The 20,531-nt window shown below is 37.0% G+C and overlaps 1 protein-coding gene across 9 annotated transcripts in view; it reads right to left on the bottom strand.

Annotated features, from left to right (window-relative positions):
• The window catches only part of HMGCLL1 (3-hydroxy-3-methylglutaryl-CoA lyase like 1), a 144,965-nt gene that overhangs the window by 94,554 nt on the left and 29,880 nt on the right, over positions 1-20,531 (bottom strand). For 5 of the 9 annotated variants that reach the window (XR_016020302.1, XM_088795644.1, XM_074333113.2 and 2 more), the window contains exons 2-3: positions 9,104-9,184; positions 8,761-8,868 (exon numbers count right to left, since the gene is read on the bottom strand). The exons of 1 other annotated variant lie outside the window; for it this stretch is intronic. Coding sequence is in view for 6 of the 8 variants with exons in the window: in XM_088795644.1 (XP_088651770.1) it covers positions 8,761-8,868; positions 9,104-9,184 (189 nt within the window). In the remaining 2 variants the exon portion in view is untranslated. Of the gene's footprint in view, positions 1-6,036; positions 6,133-8,760; positions 8,869-9,103; positions 9,185-20,531 lie in introns of those variants that run through there. 3 more of the 9 variants (XM_074333114.2, XM_019734793.3, XM_019734797.3) reach the window with 2 other exon arrangements.

The following is a 20,531-nucleotide window of genomic DNA, read 5'->3' as shown; positions in this document are numbered from 1 at the left end:
AAAGGATCATGAATTCTTGAAAACGAGAGGTTATTAAACACAAACTTAAAACTGGTGAACAAACCAGTTCACATTTAATAGCTTAAAACTTTAACCTTTAAACCTAGTTTTCACTAATGGCTGTGATTCTCTCTGTGAGTCCTAACTATAGCACACTGGAAGTACTTTTACTAGCCCTCTAGACCACAGGGCACACTTTGCTTCTCTTACAGTGAACTGCACTTAAGTGGCTTAGGAGTCGTATCAATGGAATGAGTTTATGCTACATTAAGACTGACAATATTTCTCAACAAACTAATCAGCGTAATGCTGAAAAAACCATTACAAAATTCGGATACAAGTCTTTCTCTGTCAAATTGTGTTTCTCTTCAGATTTTATGCAATTATGTCTAGACCTTTCAGTTATCAATGCATACAGATAGTTCTACAAGACCAAATTTTCAGACAGTTTTAATGTGATCAAAATGACTTTCAAAGTTTCTTTCTTTCATGGGAAAACTTAGAAAAAATTTTGTAAACAATAAACTTAATATAATTTAATGAAAAGTGAGGTAAAGTGTTTTACTTTAACATTTTGTTATGATTCCTCTTGTAACTCTAAGACCCACAAAAACCCAATTTGTATATCAAAATGTTGATCAAATTAAGTAATTAGAAAAGCAGTACATAATGTACACAATAAATCTGTGAGTATAATCATGGATTTTTGGCTTCATAGGGGAAAGAAAAGTCCAAAAAATATTAAATTATGCCTTCAGAGTGAAAAATTTTCAAATCTAACCAGTAAAATTGCTAGCATTGTTGCTCTTAACTAATTTTTTCTTTTGCTTTTCAGACTGCAATGAAACTACATTACAGCTACAGAATAAGCTGTTGTTGAATGCTGAGTAATATGTACAATGTTAAAACTGCATTTTTTTCCAATTTTATTACAAAGGATAACCTTAATCAAGCTAAAGAAGAATAAAAAGTGGTGTCCATTATTCTAACAACAACAACTGAAAATTTTTTTTCGTATTTCCATGTTTTTTCTGGGAGAGGTAAAGGTGTTTTAAAATTTGTGAATATGCTTTAGGCAATTTGCTTGTTCTAAATGGTAACAGTAGCAAGATGGAATGGTACAATGAAACATAACGACTTTAAAATATCACCTTCTGGTTAATCACTGCTTAAAAACACAGAAAATAATCAAGCAAAGCCCCACCCACTGATCAGAGGAATGCAGGAATTCACATCAGTTGTAAAGCTGTTGTAATAGTCACTGTCATGTAAGCAACACCGCCATAAGATATAAATCTAATTCACTGATACATTGTAGAGAGTACCTAGTATAGTATTCAGGGTGCATGTGATTATTTTCATTTAAAAGGGGAAAAATCTGACTGCAAATTTAGAGGAACATTTTAATATAGCAACTTAAAGTAATACAGGGCATTTTGTGTTGACAAAAAGCAACAAAAATTTAATACTAACCTGAATCCCATTTGAGACAAAACAATTTTATAAAGGGAGTGAGCAGGAATGAGATATGTATGAGCAGGGCATTTTGTGTTGACAAAAAGCAACAAAAATTTAATTGCTACTTTTCATTTCTTCAGTACATTGACATTTGCTCTGGGGTAAAAAAAAAAAAAAAAAAAAGGCCTTCCTGATCTTTTTTCTTTCAAAAGTCAATAGGCATTACCTAAATAATTTAACACTTTGAACTGAATCATGTGTACATGCCAGGCATGCCAAATAGGTTATAACAGACTCTCTGAAAAGGTGTTAGTCCAGAAGTTAGGACTCTGCTGAGCAGGTCTAGACATGGAAGGCACAGCTTCAAGGGGATATAGAAATAACATATTCCGCCGTGAGGGCAGTGATCCTTGGCTAGCTGTGCTCACCATTTTCAGAGGGGATGGCAAGGATTTGGGGGTGTGGAAGGAAACTTCAAGCTCTAACGTTTACCTTTTGCTTTCTGGCTTTTTCTTCTTCCTTCTATCCCCATCTCCTGGCAGGAGGTGATTCTCCACTCCTGTGACTGCCTCTCCAATTTGGGCTACAAGTTTAGAAATGGGCATTGAGGGAAAAGCTGGATTCAGTCCAGAATAGAAGTGGTGATGAAAGCAAATGCCTCTGATTGTTTCACCTGCTTCTACCCCATTTCTGCCTTAACCGGAGGTGAGGATGAGAAAGATCTGGAGGTGGCTTTCTCCCCTTTATTTCTCAAATTGTCTAGATAACACACCTCTCCCTCAAATACTAACCTGAATCCCATTTGAGACAAAACAATTTTATAAAGGGAGTGAGCAGGAATGAGATATGTATGAGCAGCCCTAACAGTGACAGTGCTCAAATATCTTTTTCCTTTTAGAATTTGGGGGTTTCATAATGCAGAACCTGCTTTTCTACTAACTCTATTCTTTAATTATTAGTAAGAAAAAGCATATGACTAGATTAATTACTAGACTGTTTTTTTTTTAAATGTGTCACAGATTATAAAAATGACTGCAAATGGTATTTCCACTCCCTGCTCTTCTAAAATGCCACTCCCACTCAAGAGTCTGTCCCTCCCTTTGAAACTGGGTACCTCTGTAACTGGCTCCACTAATGGATTATGGAAGAGTAATGTTATAAAATAAAAGGCTTGGTTATAAAAGGTATACCACTTTGCCTGCCTCTTGGAACACTCACCTTTGTAGGTCTGAGTCACCTTTTGTCTAAGGCTGCCATGCTGTGAGGAAGTCCAAACTAGCCCATACAGTGACCACATGGAGAGGCTCTGAGAACACATGAAGAAAGAGGTGCCTAGCCGGCCCCCAGCTTCCCTGGCGGGGCCTCCAAGCCCCTGCTGCTCCAGCTCTGACCACTATCTCTGAGAAACCTCTTGCCAGAAGCATCACATTGAGCCACTCCTGAATTCTTGATTCACAAAAACCATAAGTGCAAACAAATATTGCTATTAAGCCACTAACTGTTGGAGTTATTTGTTATGTAGAAAATCAAAAGAACCAGCATTAACTATACTACATTTCAGGAATATGTGACAACTGCACATGTTTGAATACATATGTGCACACGCATTTATACAAATAAGCAGCTAAAATATTCGCCACAAGCTATATAGTCAATGAAAAACACATTAGACTTATAGAATCAAGCTGAAGAGTCTATAGTTCATGCCATTCAATGCTGGGAACACAGTGAGGTAGAAAATATTGTAGGCTTATTTTCTACTTCCTGAGAAGCTAACATTTTTTTCTACGTGGATATAGCTCTCATACAACAATTTTATCCCCATTAACTTCCAAATAACCATCTGAGGTCATTTACTAAATAATGTAGTGTCTTTATTTCTTCTCTGAGGCCAAATATTGAACACAGAGCAATTATTTGACGCGTAAGAAATTCAACATGCTCAAATAAGTTGAAAAATGAAACATGCCTCGTCCATTTAGAAATTGCTGCTAATAAAAATACGCCCTTAAACCTCTTTAACATAAGCTTTTTTACAAGGAAGCAGCACTAGCGTGTACTCCCATTCAAGAGAGAAAAAAAAGTAAATGGAGACTTTACCAAAGACTAGTCTGGGTGATCTGAACTGGCTGGTCCCTAATGTTGACTATGATAATTAAACAGATCCAACTCTATTATAGAAATAACACATGGAAAGCATAAGGGTACCAAATAGGACAGGGATTAAGTGAGACGTGGTTAATCTTAGTGTGTAGTAGAAAACTGTACTAAACACAGAATTGAGCATTCCAAGGCGTCTCCTTTGCAGAGACTTTGGGTTAAATTTTGCTTTCCTTTCAGCCCACTCTCTCCCTCCCCAACCTATCTGAGTAAAAAGACTCCTATAACTCCACGAAATGGGAGAGGAGGTCTTGGTAAATTTCACAAGGATCCTCTTTGGGGAGATCTCAGAAGCCAACTCATCTGGGGTATAATGAATGAGACTAGCTCTGGGAACACTTCCCAGATGATAAAATTACCCTGCCAGTTAACTGTGCCTCATAAGCAAAAGAATCTGGGGGCCCTGTGTGTCTGAGCATGCACAAGCGCGCGCTCTCTCTCTCTCTCTCTCAACATCTCTGCTGAATTGCCCCCTTCCTTGCCTCTTCCCCACACACCCTCAAAAAGAGCAGAGCCAGGAATAGAAGCTAGGAGGGAACTCAGTAGCAGAAGCTAAAGCCTCCTGCATCTCATCAGTGTAAATCTGAATCTTAAACTTCAATCCAGTAAATGTGTATTCACTACCAATAAAGAATTAATTGAAACACACAGTAAAAGAAGGGTAAGGAAAGATTTACACATTCCTTCTTGCTTACATTGTACGTAGGCCATATTTTTAAGTGTTAGACTGATTTGTAAATAATTGTTACAGTTTTTATGTATATTTTTTCTACTTTTATAGAGAAAACCTATTTCTAGCCCTTGCTGACATGTCAAGATTTGTGACCCACCCATTCCAACAGTTAAAAATTAATTAAACAGGGAGAAAATATTTATAACTGAGACTTTGCATATGACACTCATAAACATACTGAGTTGTATACACTTAATGTATTCTTATTTTTAAATAAATGATGTTCACATTAATCACTCATGTAAATGAACATATTTAAAACCAAATGGCTAAATTAAAAATGAATGTACAACTCTAGTTCACGTTTTAAAAATACTGTATTTATAATGATTTAAATAGCTTTACTACTAAGAGCCACATTCCAAAGTTGCAGTAAACCTATTTTTATAAACATGTTTTCTTTCTGCTGTTATTGTTGTTCATTCCACTGAACTCAGGGGCTATCTGGACTCATTTCAAATGTTCTTATAAATCATTCTAAGTAAACCTTTTTCTAGATAAGTTGTAAAGAACACTTTTTAATGGCAGGTATTTTATCATGTCTGGCCATTTAGAATATAGGTGTGGGATCCTGTTTTATATGGCACCCTGCTACCAAGGAACTTTTCTTTAGCTGATTTAGTTAGAAAGCCGCTGCCAAACAAAACAGTAGGAGGGAAACTATAAAAAAAAGCTTTAAAATACTAAAAAAAGAAATAAGTGAACAAGCAGCAATCTAAACAAATTAGAGGACTATTCCCATGACCTGTGTTTGACAGAAAGAAATAGAAGAAGATGCAGAGAATTAATAGAATACCAATTTAGGACCATACTCACTGTCTACAGAAGCAGAAATTACTTCAGACAATTACATGTAAGCTGCTGTACTAAGATTGTTCTGTCACAAGTCTCAGACATTATTTTAAGTTAGGTGAGTCTGATGTCATAGGAGGTTCTTCAAAAATGAGAGAGAATGATATCAAATTTAAAAAGAGAAATGAACATTATGAATTAGTTGTGCTGATTTAGGGCCTGGTCTGTTAGTACAAAAACAAGGAAATCAGCAGAGTTTCATAGTGAGATAAACTGCAACTACAACAATAAAACATGCTCTGTTCAGGCAAGCTCAGTGAATTCTAAAACACAAACACAATTACGGAAAATAAAATGGCAAAATGGAATATTCTTAATATCGCCCTTTGACAAACACTGAGCATGTTATGTAGTAAGTGACTGGTATAACTTTGGAATATGAATCCCCTGATATCTTTGATTCAGGCTCACTGCTCCTTTATAGATACGTGATTTATTTAAAAAAAAATTTTTGGGGGGGTTACATGCAAAAACCAGATGAGTATTAAAAGTGAAATATATAATATATTCTTTATCAGTTGAAGGATTAGTATCTTTAATTATTCTTATTGGGCCTAATATTTGAACTAAACACATATTTTAATCGTTAAGAAAAAGGCTGCTTATTGAAGAGACGGCAGTTAACTTCTGTGGCACCCAGGATACGTCAGTCATTCCCTCGGTCAGTCAGGCATTTACTTAGGTAACAGTGAGCGCTGGTCAGGAGCCAGGTGTTCTGGGCCCCGGGCATTCACACACAGGGACCCGGTTACATTCCTCACTGCTCGGAACCCTCCCATACTGCAGGCATCACTGCTGGGATTTCCAAGGTTCCAAAAGGTTAAGTCACTTACTCAAGCTCAAGGCAGAATGTAGACAGAAACACAGTTCCAGAGGAACTTCTACCTCACCACAGCTGTCCTCAGGAACTATGTGGGGAATGATGTCCTTTATTCAAAAATATGTTGAGCCTAGGAAGAGTTCATTAAATCTCAATAGGTTAAGTCCCAAATTCACCTCAGGAGCCAGCCCACAATAAATCATATTATTTTATGGTCCCATCACATGGATGTACTTAACGTGAGGCCAGAAGGCATTCCTATTACTGTTCACAGAGAGACTGCCTGCCCTTTTGTTTTGTCCATCTCTGCTCTTAACTAGTTGTGCAAGAAGAAATGGGGCCCTCTTCACAGGGTTCTAGCCTCATCCTTCTAACCATCACTGGGTGTGTCCCAGATCAGTCTAAAGAATAATCTGTCAATCGATTTCCAGCACTATGTAATAACAAACAGTGACCATGGGCATCATCATAATAAAGGACAATATTTTGTAGGAGGCTTTATAAAATTATTGGGAAATAAAAGTATCTTGAAGAGGACTAGGAAAATATCTGAAATATAATTCTGGTTGGTCATCAATCAGTATTACCATGAAGTGTTGTTCTCTCTCTAAAGACTTCCTCTAAAATTATACCAGACTATCCAGTGTCTGTCCAACAACAATCAAATACATGAAATGAGCACTGACTGAATAAAACACAGAAGCAATTTCATGGAAATTTATAGATGAAAACAGGGTCTCACATTCCCTTAAAATTAATGACAGCCAGTGAAATAATAATAGCTAGCATTTTACAACATGAAAATATAAAGGGAATAGGTAAGCTATTTGGGTCTTCCTAAGGGAAATATCTGTGACCTTCATTAGGACCAAATATGTGAACAAAAGTAGAAGTCACCTGTCCATACCAAAGAACTGAAAGTAATGTGCTATTCTTTTTTCAGGCTGATTCTTTATTCATTTCACAATTATTTATTGAGCAGCTATTCACAAGGCACAAAGCATGGGGATACAGTGATGAACAAGAAACACGCTCACTATCTTCATGAGGCTTATAGTTCAGGAAGCAGATAATTGGAAAATATTTACAATAAATATATGATTATAAACAGTGACTACTGGGATGAAGAAAAATTACAATCTATTTTGAGGATGAATAAAAGTAACTGATATGTAAATAATGATTCTGTGAAAAGTGACATAGTACTAATACTATTAATCCTATTGTGGCTTCTGTTACTTCCAATGCGTTCGAATTCAAAAGCCTTTCATGTTTTCAGCCTTTTCACATCATCTCGTCATGACTTCAGAGCAATGAAGAAACTGAGATGAACGTAAGCAAGTATAGACAAAGTGCTATATAGCTAAAGGGACAGGACATGTAAATAGGGAACAAAAAGCAATTTGGTTTGGCAGGGCTTCAGCAAAATGAGGAGGAAAAATATAGTCATGGGGATACGAAATACAGTATGGGGAATATAATCAATAATGTTGTAAAGATCATGTAAGGTGCCAGATGGGTACTGGACTTATCAGGGGGATCACTTCATAGACTGTGTAGATGCCTGACCAATGCGCTGTACACCTGAAGCTGAAGTAGAATAATACTGAGGGTCAACTATAATACACACACACACACACGTGTATATATAGTCATGGGATATAAAGTACAGCATAGGGAATATAGTCAATGGTATTGTAATAGCTATGTACGATGTCAGGGGTAGTAGATTGGGGGGGTTACACTTTGTGAGGGGTGTAAATGTCTAACTGTAATATTACATTGCTTTTTACACCTGAAACTAATAAAAAAAAAATAAGAAAAAAAAAGAAAAGAAAAGGAACAAAAAAAGACTGGACAGGTAAAAAAGGGACCAGGTATAGGCGGTCAGGGCAAAGTTTCCAGACTTTTTCAGTGGGGAGAAGGGAACCTCTAAAGAATTCAGAACATGAGTGTGAGAACACTGGTATTTCTGAGATTATTTTAGAAGCAATGGGCAAAATATATAAGGGAAAGAAAAAGAGAAACAGTGATTACAAATATAATTTAAAGGACTATCACGGAAATTAGTAAAGAAGGGTGTGTGGATTACTAATGTATCAATGGGATTGAAAAGAAGAGACAGGTATAAGCCCTACTGAGGAATAAGAATTTTATGAATCAGTAACTGACTAGAAGTAAGAGATGATCCATTGAACAGTCAAGTACAAGATTCCAAAAGGAATAGTTGAGCTATCAGCATAAAGTAGGATAGACAATAACGTTTGATTTTGAACCCACTGATTTGAGATGCTGGTGGCACATCTAGCCGAAGGTTATCAAAGAGCGGAAGGCTAGAAATAGATTTACCATCATCCCATTAGAAATGACTACTGATGTTGGAAGGCAAGGAAAAGAAGATAACATAGGAAAAGAAAATTACTGAACGCAGAATCTCAGGGGAAGCTTAGTGGTGGTGAAAGAATGTCGGGGCTGAGCCTTATCCTCTACTCATTACATTGGACCATATACTCATGTAGGATTAAGATGGAGTTCTACACTACGTTTTAGGACTTAATTGATATATTTCATCAAAGGGGTTTTTCTTTAATCATATCTCAGTGCATGGTTAATATTTTATAAGAACATAGCAAATTAGTACTTATATCAGGTCATATTCACAATGTATATCACACTATTTTCTAAATCTTGGTGAAACTGAATTAAAGATGCAGTTAAGAATTATGGATTTACATACCTGTGGTACCCATCTGGAGGACACAAAGCTGGTTACTTCGATTACAGGTAAGCCAGTTTGGGAGAGTTGATTGATAAATTCAATTTTTATATCTGTAGGAACTATAACCTATGAAAACATTAAGATACATTGTATAAGTAATTTATATAGGGTCTACTGAAGCATAAACAAAAAATTACTTCCTAACAGAAAGCAAATCCTATTTAAGATTGATAAATTCAACAAGCAAACTGAGAACAAATACAATAGTGCAGCATACGAAATCTATGCAAGTCTTTAGAGTCTTAATAATAATATTTCAAGTTACCATTTAAAATTAACTATAAATTTGATATCAAACTACCTTTTCATTCTGCAATCCATCCCTAGGTCCCACTTCTACTATTTTAACATACTCAGGGAGTCCAGACAACTGGGATGATTCCTATAATGGAAAATACAAGGCAAGAAAAACAGATAACCATGAGATCATCAAACTTGTTGATTTGAAAAGTCAATTACAATTTGTAAATTAAATTCTCACCCCAGAAAGTTAGAATGGTAAGAAATCAATACAGTGATATCGTCCAAATACCCAGTTTATATTATTGGCAAAATGAGGTCAATTTTTCTTATAATTCAGTGATATTCAATCTAGTTATGACTAAAATTGAAAAGATTCATTTCTAAGGTACGACTGAGGACACAGTGATTTACTCAGGATCTAAAGTGCCAATCTGTTGAGTAATTCTACATGTGATGGTAAACTCACCAATGTTAGCGTTCATTAAAAAACTAGTCTTTGTATTAACCAAACTTCTTCCAAGCACAGTCATACAAGATGCTGCCCTCTATAGCCTGAACTGGAGGGATGTGTACTTGATTTTGTGGCTTGTGCTCAGAAAGCTAAGGCTAGAGAAGAATTTGTGCTTTTTAGTTCTTCTCTGCATTACATAACAGAACCAGCACCTAACAACAGCTTCCAGAAGGACAGAACCTCCAGCCCACTAGAAACTAACCCTCGATATCCCATTGGAAACAGCCCAGCTCCAGCCCAACATAACACATCTGTTCTACCTTTTGAGCAAATCTGAAATGGCAAGAGGGTCTGAAGTCTGGAATCTGTGTCCCTAGGTGAAGTATTACCATGTTTCCTCCAAAATAAGACCTCGCTGGACAATCAGCTCTAATGTGTCTTTTGGAGCAAAAATTAATATAAGACCCAGCCTTATTTTACTATAAGACTGGGTCTTATATAATATAGACCGGATATAATATAATATAATATAATATAATATAATATAATATAATACAATATAATGTAACATAATATACTGTGTCTAATATAATATAATAATACAATTCTATACCAGGTCTTATATTAATCTTTGCTCCAAAAGATGCATTAGAGCTGATTGTCCAGCTAGGTCTTATTTTAGGGGAAACACAGTATGAACACACCATATTTAGAAGGACATTAGTTTAAAATAGGAAAAATAGAAACAGCCTTTCTAAACATCACATTGTGGTTAAAATTAGAAGTTGGCTACCTCTTTTCAGACTATACAAACATAATCTCCTGGTAACTTTGAGCCACATTAAGTGTGCGTAACTCATTAAGTTCTTCAAATGGATAGCTGACGGAGTCAACCCAGATCAGCAGGACCTGTACTTCAAGGTTTTGTGTCTGACCTTTCATCACGGATGGTGAATTTAGGTTGACCAATTTATATTGTTTCACTCTGTCCTTGTAACAAGGACATGCACTGGTGACGTGGCAGTTTTGGATGCAGGACTTAGTTTGTTTCTATGACATGGAAAAATGCCTACTGGCTCTTTTGGAGTCCAAAGCTGTTATTTGGTTTTATTAGCATTCTGTACTAACTAACTTAGTGAACAAACACAGATGGTCCCTGTTACAAATGTTTACATACCACCCTCCAATCTCCATGAAATCAGGCAATTCAATAAGCAAAAAGGAACCAAGAAGAAAACAGAATTCACATTTCTGTATCTTCTGAGCAGGTTGTGATGCATGCAGTTGACTTGGGAGGATGGAGTGTTGGGAGGATTGAGGGTTGAGAGGAGAAGCATGGCATTACTCAGCTCTAGGGTCTTTTGGATCACAGTCATGAAATCATGCCTCATTTACAAAGTGGCCATCATTTCAACCAGGCAATAAAGGACAGGGATAGAACGGAAAAGTGGAGTACATACAGAGGAGCTCACTTCTCTTTCTTATCACTTCCAGTCGTAATACTGCAGACATGAAAACCAAACTAGGCAATTTATACCCCGTGGTCTTCTTATTGCTGACTGTGTCCTGAAACTAAATTTGCAACAGCAATTAACTTGGAGCATACATGGATGAAGTTTAACAAAAAGGAAAAAAGGGAACATAGTGTTTTTTACGGTGATAACTGTATGCAGAGTATAAGCAAAGTGCTTGGCACTGCCCTGTGCATCACGGTTGTAGCTAGGAGAAGTAACAAGAAATCCGAAGTTATGATAGACCATCACCAATTATATCCATCTCAGTCAAAGCAGAATATATGCTCACTTAGAATTGTTTTAGGTTTCTTTTTTAATCTAATGTGTCTTTCCAGGCATAGGTACATATTACCTCCACCTGAATGCCTGAGAAAGCAGAAGAAAGTTAGAATGTGCTTAGTAAATTCAAAGAGTAACAAGTTCCCTCTTTTTACAGTAAATAAATAACACAAACATTAAGTCAATTAACACATACTTGCTGAATATCTGGGATATCAGAGCCCTCTCTTTGTGATCTTTGGTCTCTTCCTGGGCATTATGGTCTCTGTACTGACTTTTCTAAGGAGCTCCAGCTACACATAAACAGTGTCGACTGGGCATGTCCACCTAACTGTTGTACACGCCCATAACACTCAGTGATTCAAAACTGATCTCAGTATTTCCCCACCTCATTCCTCTCTTCAGATATTCTCCCACCACATGCTATTCTTTACCTTCTCTCTTACCATTAATATCTAATTGGTCCATTGGTTAGTGGTTCTACTTTGGCAAATACCCAGCACAACACATGACACTTGTTGTTATAGTAGTGAATCTCTTTGGTCACTAGCTTCATTAAAATTGTTTCGTTCTTTTTCTTCACCCACTCTGTTGCTACAGCTTCCTAAGTATCCTCCCCTATTTTTTTTTCCCCCAAAATCAAAATCCTTCAGCATGTGCCAGTCACCAGCAGAGAGATCTGTCTACCTAAGGTAACACATGATTCATGACTAGCCTCTCATCCTCTACCAGTCTCCTTCATGCATCCCAGGATTTCAACCATGCAAAAGTCATGCATGGCTCACTTTCATGTCAGTACACATGAAGTTTCTGTTGGTTGGGAATACCTTCCATTTGTGGGCAAGACATTAAACCAAACCCATTTCTCTTTTTCATGGACAGAGGACTAGACCATGTTTCTCCCCATCGAAGAATTATTTTGGGACAAGTTCCAGTCAATGAAATAGGATGGTGAATGATATGAGTATGCACCACTTTTAGGCTTGTCCCCTGAAAATGCCCCATGTACAATTCTCCATGCTCATTTGATGCAAATAAGTATGGCTTGATGCAAATCAGCATGGCAAATTTGGAAGGTAATAGATACCACAATAAATAAATGAATAGATGAATGAATGAATGAATGAATGAATGAATGGGCCCACATCCTGAATCACTGCTTAGATAAGAATCCCATGTCAAGAAGTAGCAATCATTTCGTACTTTATACAGACAAAGCTAACTGACAACTCTTTGAGACCACTGAGAGCAAAGGTGTATCTTTTATAGCTTCTAATAGTGAAGATTGGTGAAGAGTTTGAAGGTTTGCTGTACATGCAAGCTAACAAGTGAGGTTGCCATGGATGCTGTCAGAAGGTACAAGACCCCTGGGTAAAAGAAGACAAAAAGCTTATCACTCACAGCAAATAGCAGTAGCTAGAGGACCAGCATTTGTGCTGGTTTACCAAGTCCTGACTCCCACTGAGAAAAGCAGAGGACCGTATGATGTTTGCACAGGCAATGGGTGGCATCACAAGAAAGGAACCCCAAGCCTACAGAACGTGAACCTTGGTAATGGACAGTCAGCATGCCCTCCCTTGGCAACAAAGGTAGATATAATGTTTTGCTTGACCATGAGTCTGCCTGCCTTTTGCTCAAAGGAAGACGCTATGTCATTCAGGACTTTAAGCACACTTACCCTTTGCTCCAGCAGGAGACACTATTTCTATCATTCAGAGACGTTCCCCATCTAAAACTCCTTAAGAAGATAGTCTCAAAGAAAGACAACTGTGCCCCTGCTTGCAAGACATACAGAAATTCATGACACCCATGGATAATTATTTTCCAGTAACATCTACTCCTCATTTTTACACCATCTCGGTGTATGGCAAATCTTCCTGTTACTAAACCACTCTGTTGGCCCCACTGGTTCATATAGGGAACAAAGACTGGGACCAAATCTGTTCAATGTATCTCATAAAACATTTAATTAGGGCTAGTCTCAACAAACTCCAACTAGCCAAGGAAGGCCAATCTACAGTACTGACTTCTGCCAGGCCCCCTCCTCCCAGGGGTCCTGGACCCAAGCAGATGAACAAATCCTATGCAGCAGTGGCCTCTGCATCAGAAACTTAGAATCGTTTATTTTGTGCCTATTCTATGACAGTCAATATGTTGCCATGATCGGTACTACGGTTTATCGACGCAGCAGTGGTGGTAATCCAGATGATGGAGACTTACTAGTGGTTTGACTCCAATGCACCTCATCAGAGTATGGGACTCAGACAACTCAAGCAACAGCCATAATTTGTTGCCACAGCTCATAGCCCCCACCTCCAAAGGTGTCTTTAATCTGTCAGTCTGTAGCTTTCCAAGTGGCACACATGTACCATAAGCTAGGCCCTTGACCACAACTCAAGGGTCTGCAAAAAACATGGCAATGGCCTGGATTTCTGCTGAGTGAGTAGAGCGATCACATCCCTTTTCAGTTCTTCACAGCTGCTGCAGAGGTTGTACAACTGCAGTGGCCCAGTGGACGTCATCAGGTTTTAGCTGAGCCTAAACACCATCCAACCAGGCCCAAGCATGAGAGAAAGACGGTGAACACAGGACCTCGCTGAGCCAGGACCTTTGTTCCAGGCAGTGCAGTGGGCAGCAGAGAGTAACTGCTGTTGTTTTTGTGTAAAGCTGAGATTGCACAAGGGACAGGCTGATCACTTTCTTGAATATATCTATATCATTTCCGTATGATTAGCATATGATTAGCGAGGTCTGTTGAAATTGTTCTACCTTGTTCACTTCCCTACATGGAGTTCTTCCTAGATGAGATGATTGCCTTTCGCACTTACGGAACAGAGAATTACAATTACATGGCACATCAATTTTTACTGCATATTCAGATATGGAAGTGACAACAGTACATTGAATTGACCCAAAGGCCCCTCCCACAAGGTCGCTGTGGCTCTCCTTTCCCATTATGAGCACTACCCAATCCCCACCAATTGAATCAGGACTCCCACCTCCATAGAACTCAGTAGGGTGATGACTTTGATGCCTTTAGCCAGCAGAGCCATGAAAGTTTGAGTCCCTGTTCCTCCCCAAATTCCCCAGCATACTCAGATGATCTCCATGGACCAATACTCATCTGTTTTCCTTAAAGCAGCTGAAGAAGTAAGGTTGGGAATGATCAGGGGACACAGAGGGAGAGATCAGCTTCAAATCAGTAGTAGTAAGCAAGGCACATTTACTTTCCATTTCAGGCAGCATAGTAGCTGCTCACCAGCTTAATCAAATGAACTGTACAATATTTTGGTTCCAAACAAAGTCCTATATTGAACCCCAAAATCAACATCAATGAAGCCACCTATTTTAACTTAGGGAACCCCTGGACTTGGCATCCATAGCTGCATTGGTTTCCAGCAGGATAAGGGGGTGTGTTCCCTCTGGTGGACATGGATTTAACTTGCACATGTTTCATTATCAAGAGAACATCTCATCTATAAATCCCATTGTGTGTTCATCACCCAGAGTCAGTTCTCCTTCCATCACCATATATTCGATCCCCCTTACCCAATAAATTTAATAAAATTAAAAAAAAAAAAAAAAAACATGTCTAGGTTTGAAACTACTATGAAACTACTAAATAAAAGTTCCCGGTGGAGCACCTTGAAAAAAAAAGAGAGAACATCTCCTAAATTCTCATCCAATTACAACATAATGAATGGCTCAGGGAATAATGAATATGAAAAGGCTGACTGGAAAATGTATCTACAATTCTCTGGGTCCTTTTTCACTCACTAGTGCATTGCCTTGCAGGATTATAAACACCATCTTGGGCAGTAAGACCCACATACTAGTCCATGACTTATCGATGGTTTCTCACAGGAATGTGTCTGCCTCAGTGAAGTCTCCGCTAGAGGGCCAAAGTTCCTCTGTAGTAGCCAGGACTCACAGCAAATAAATAAACCACCAACAACAACAAAAATCATCTGAGACCTTGTGTTGTCTCTCCAATTCTAAGTTTGGCATGACAGACTGCAAGATAAGCTATCAGAAGGTCCAGCTATTACTCTTGAGCAAGCATTACACAGTCCATCCCCCCATCTCCCAACCCAACCAATCAAAGTTCGTATGATTCTCCTGCTTTCTTCCCACAATGTTGGCCAAATTTCTTTCTTCTGCACCACCAGTAAATTGATGGAAAGAGGGAAGAGAACCTTCAGCCCACATGGGACTCATTTTAGTGCTAGTTGTTACAATGGGTAGACCTGAAGCTGACCACTGGATTTCTAAGGGAGTTCCCTTGCCCTGAGGAAAGTTGGCATGGCCAGGGCTCCAGCTGGCCTTTGAACCTACGTCCCAGAAACCATACTGAAACATCTTCCCAATTCCTCATCATTAACAAATGAGAAACAGAAACTCATAGACACAGACAATAGTTTAGTGGTTACCAGAGGGCAAGGGGGGTGGGGGGTGGAAGATGAGGGTAAGGGGGATCAAATATATAGTGATGGAAGGAGAACTGACTCTGGGTGGTGAACACACAATGGGATTTATAGATGATGTAATGCAGAATTGTACACCTGAAATCTATGTAATTTTACTAACAATTGTCACCCCAATAAATTAAAAAAAAATAAAGTACAGGATCATTTATTGTTCAATTAATTGTAATAGGTGGTCAACATGTTTGTTACCAATTCCTATAGATTTTCCTCAAATCCCTTTAATCCACCTGAAAATCCCTCATTCTTTCTCTTTCAGAAAGCCATGTTCCCCTCAGCATCACATCTTCATCAACAAAACTGTCAAAACCTGTGAAGGGCTAAGATTTTATTCCAAATGCTACCTAAGGGACGCTGTCACAGTTTTATGGATGCTGGCAGAGATATGTGAGTCCTGAATCAGAGAGAACAGACTTTATATTCACGTCATGGCAGTAGAAAGAGCATCAACATTTTCTTGCACCTATTGCCTGAGCATTCTAGAAGGTGTGCTTAGGGAACCTGAATAGTTCATAATGGCCAGCAAGCATAACTCCCCTTTCTTTCAGAAGGGGACACTACCTCTATCCTCCAAGGTTATTTGCTAGACAACCACTTTGAAAAGGTAGAAGGAAGGTAATCAGTGCCTTGTTAGTAAGACAGGTAGAAATGCAACAGATCCATGAAGAATTGTTTCCCAAAACTACTATTACATCAACTAATACTCAAATATTGTCCTCAAATAAAACTCCTATTCATTATCCAAAATTCAATTTGTCATCTACTCAAGAAAGACTTCTCTGACCTCCCCAGATAGAATTAAGTACTTTAATTTATATGATTTACGACTTTGTGGAGACCTATTTAAAAATATATCTGTAATAACTTCTTTACCTGCCTGTTTCCTATTTTTGACTGTGAATCTTCAGAGTCATCAGAATGGACACACACCAAACACTTGATCACTGTTTGTTAAGTGAATGAATGGAAGAATGAATGAACGAATTCACACCTAAAATTTAGAACAGTAATGTTGACCTTTTATTTATCCAACACACATTAGCCAGTATTATAAGAGTTATTAAACATATGGAAATGAACTAAACAAATAAAAATCCCTGCCCGTATAAGCTTCCCTGTTAGTGTAAAGGATGCCGGGATGTGCATGCGACCTTCTGGGAGTGGGGGCGATGGGGGTATGGTGCTTTTCTTACACTCAGAATATATGAGACTTTATGAATGACTTGTAAGCTTCAAGGAATTGAGTTTAAAAACGTCATCTGCAGAAGTTAGCAACATCATCCCTAAACAGGTATGTGGTCTACATTTATTTTTCTGGCATTAGAAGCCCTATGTCCCTGAGCTCAGTGTTAAATGTGGGGTCGCGTATGACACTAGTGGGGGAAAAAAAAAGATGCAGTCTCCAGAATGAGGGTTTCAAAAAGCCATGCTCTACGGCTGAGTGTACACCCACATTTGGAATCAGATTTCTAATGGTTTACTTTCAAAGAGCAACAACAAAAGCAATACTATCTTGCATTTATATGTCGCTTTATTATGCGAAAGCACTTTTCTCTCTGCATTTCATCTGTGAAGTTATCCCGTGAGGTACGCAGAACGGAAAGAGAGATTAAATGACTTTCTAAGGTTACCAAACTAAATTCCCTGGTTCTTATTCTAGTTTTCTTTAGGATGAGATTAAATACATCACCAACTATTGAGAGCTTTGGTTGAAAAAATAATAGTGAACCATTCTTTTATGCAGAACATAAATGGATTGCTTTACTCACATTTTCAATCTTACATAAAGTTAAAAGGATGACATATTTTCATGGGAATTTCTATGAAATATTTTTTGTGTCTGTTTATACATAACATGTTATTATATTATATATGTTATATGTTATATAACACACATATAATTTTGCAGTAGTCATAATGGGTGGCTTCAATCAACCCCTCCTAATGGTGACAAATAAGATTCCTTATTATTCAATGTACAAGTACTGCTTTTTCCCCCTAAGAAAATACCATCCACAGTAGAAATTTCCAGACAGTGTTACATGTTCCACTCCATTTCTTGAGGAGTAATTTTATATGTAAACAGTCTTTATGGATATTGAAATATCCTGTTTCATAGCCAGTATTCCCATGGAGACCTGCTATCGATGACTAAATTAAATGCTCCCACTACACAGATGAAAAGTCAGAATCAGGAAATTGTATGATTTTCTTTTGAAATTAAACTGGAAAATTTAAGGGGGCATTACATGTGCACTGTTCCAAAAACTCTAATTTTGTCATCTCATCTGAAATATGCACATGTGCATTTTGTGGTAATGTTAAACTTTCCACATTCTGATGTTTGTTATGTCTTAGACATTAATTTCTATTTTAACCAAACACAGGCAGAAAGACATAAAGCATTATCACTGATGGAGTAGATATCCACAGGAAACTTGGTCCTCCGGAGCAATCTATTTCTCTCCCAGGATGCCTTTCTGGGATGAAAGGCTGAATCAACAAGCTGATACTTGAAACCTTTCTTACAGAACATCCATGTCCCAAGGTCGATTAAAAGGCAAGCTCTGGCAGTTTAAGAAGAATTTATAACCAAGTAAAAAAAATTTTTAATGTACTATAAAGTCATCATAAACACCATGAACAACAGATCTTAATTTACTAAATCAAAAGGTAAAGGAGGTAACAACTTACTTTTCAACAATTTTTGGGCAGCTAGAAGATAAAGTGGAATACAAGTATGTGGAGTATTTATTCTCAACTGCATTTGAGCAAAGTTTTAACGGAGATGAAAAGTAAGCTCTAAAAATGTGAACACGCCTCTGTATGTATTTATACAAATATGTGTTCTTGGCACTTGATGAAAAAATAGTGGTGGATGTCACTGTAGATATACAGCATGATTAAATATTAACTCCTTCTGGAAATATATAAAATGTATAAATACTTAGACAAATAAAGAGGAGTTACAAAAAAATAGCATGAGGATATGAAAGGCATTTGCCATAATAGACGAAACTTAACAGAATGATGAACAATATAAGATCATCTAAAATTACTTATTAAGATAAAAAAGGAGGCTCTCAACATCTGTACCAGATAAATTTACTTCCCAGTTAAATAAATGCCATTTTTAATTTTAAAAGTGTCTTGAGCAATAAATGCATGTGTATGCATTTAATAGTCATCCATTAATTAACATTTTAATGCAAAAATAACTGTTATAAATAAAAGTGTATGAGGACTGAAAATAGAAATACTAAAAAAGATTATGTGAACAGTTTATAAAGCATGGATGGTAATAAAATAGTAGAAATGAAAGTGAGATGAAGCACAAGTAAGGAGAAACAAATTGAAGAAATCAAGAATAGTAATTTTGAATGCAACAATTCAATAAACCAATAAAAGCATTAAAATAAACTTCAAGGATTTCAAAAATGCAAAAATTCTATTCATATGCATTAATAGAGCATGAGCTCTTAAACATGCAGTTATGCTTCTTTAAATGGTGGCTGTTATTTACCTTATTTAGTTTTAGAAATGCAATTATCTATTCTTGCATTCATAGCAATTTAAGAATAAAATGAAATAAAATTTATGAAAAATTCGCCAAAACTATCTATAGATTTTTATTACTATTACTATCCTTATTATTGCATTAAAGGTTAAAATATTAATAAAAATGTTAATTTAAAAAATCAAGTTTGACTTTACATATTTTAAGTATGGAAAGTTTCCTTTTCCTCAGTGTTTTCACTAATAAGATTTTTTTGAAATCACTATGATTGTTTTGCCTTCTGCAAACACAGAAGCAGGCAAATTATTGAAATATTTATATTATATATAATATTCAGAAAAGCTGAATCTACTAGGATAAAATGTGGCATGCCATGTAATATACCAAGTTTCATCAGGGAAATATTGTTCAGAATGATAAATTTCTGAAAACAGTGGTTTAAAATAGAAAACGCAACTATGTTAAGCTACTTATACAGGCAGCATGACCTTATAGCCATAAAGTTAATGAAAACTATTGGAATATAGAATTTTGTCAGAGTTTTACAATACATACTCCCAAGGTGCTATAGCAGTGTTTTTGCTGGGGAAGCTTGATGTAGTAGTTGGCTAAGAAACCATAATTCATTGTTCTAAATATTTATTTAAATTTTAGTTATTATTATGGATGAAAAGCAATTCCGTTTCTTGATATGACTTTCTAGCTTTACCATGTTGGTTGCACCATGATGGCAAGTTGGGAAATCATAACAGAGATGGGCTATGAGTTTTCAGCTTCATAACACCCTTCATTAAGAATAATACGACTACTCAGCCATCCACAGAATCCACTCAAACTTTGAATAAGATTTTCAGATCGTAATGAAGTCCCTCCATCAAAACTCAATATGTAATACGTCTTTTCTGACTGGCAAAATTCAACTGAAATGCCTGAGCAATTGCATGGTTATAGACATACGTCAAAAATTCTCAGAAAATAACAGAACAAGCTATTTAACGAATAATTTATGGTGTCTTGTACCTCATGATGTAATCAGCTTTTGATATTTATTAGGGAGAAAATGTTGTGAGCTCAAGGAAGCAGGATAAGAGTTTGACAGAAATACTACCATATGCTAGTGAAGTTAGGTGAAGTCTATAGCTTTTGAAATTTTGATTTCTGTTATTAGTGGACTATAGTGGATGTTTTGTTGTGCAGCTCAGATATGCCTTTCAGGAATGAGACATTCCTAGAAGCTGGAG

The sequence above is a fragment of the Rhinolophus sinicus genome, chromosome 2, assembly GCF_057876585.1.
Source record: "Rhinolophus sinicus isolate RSI-liver-muscle chromosome 2, RSI-T2T, whole genome shotgun sequence".
Lineage (NCBI taxonomy): Eukaryota > Metazoa > Chordata > Mammalia > Chiroptera > Rhinolophidae > Rhinolophus > Rhinolophus sinicus.
This window is presented reverse-complemented; position numbering and strand designations above follow the sequence as displayed.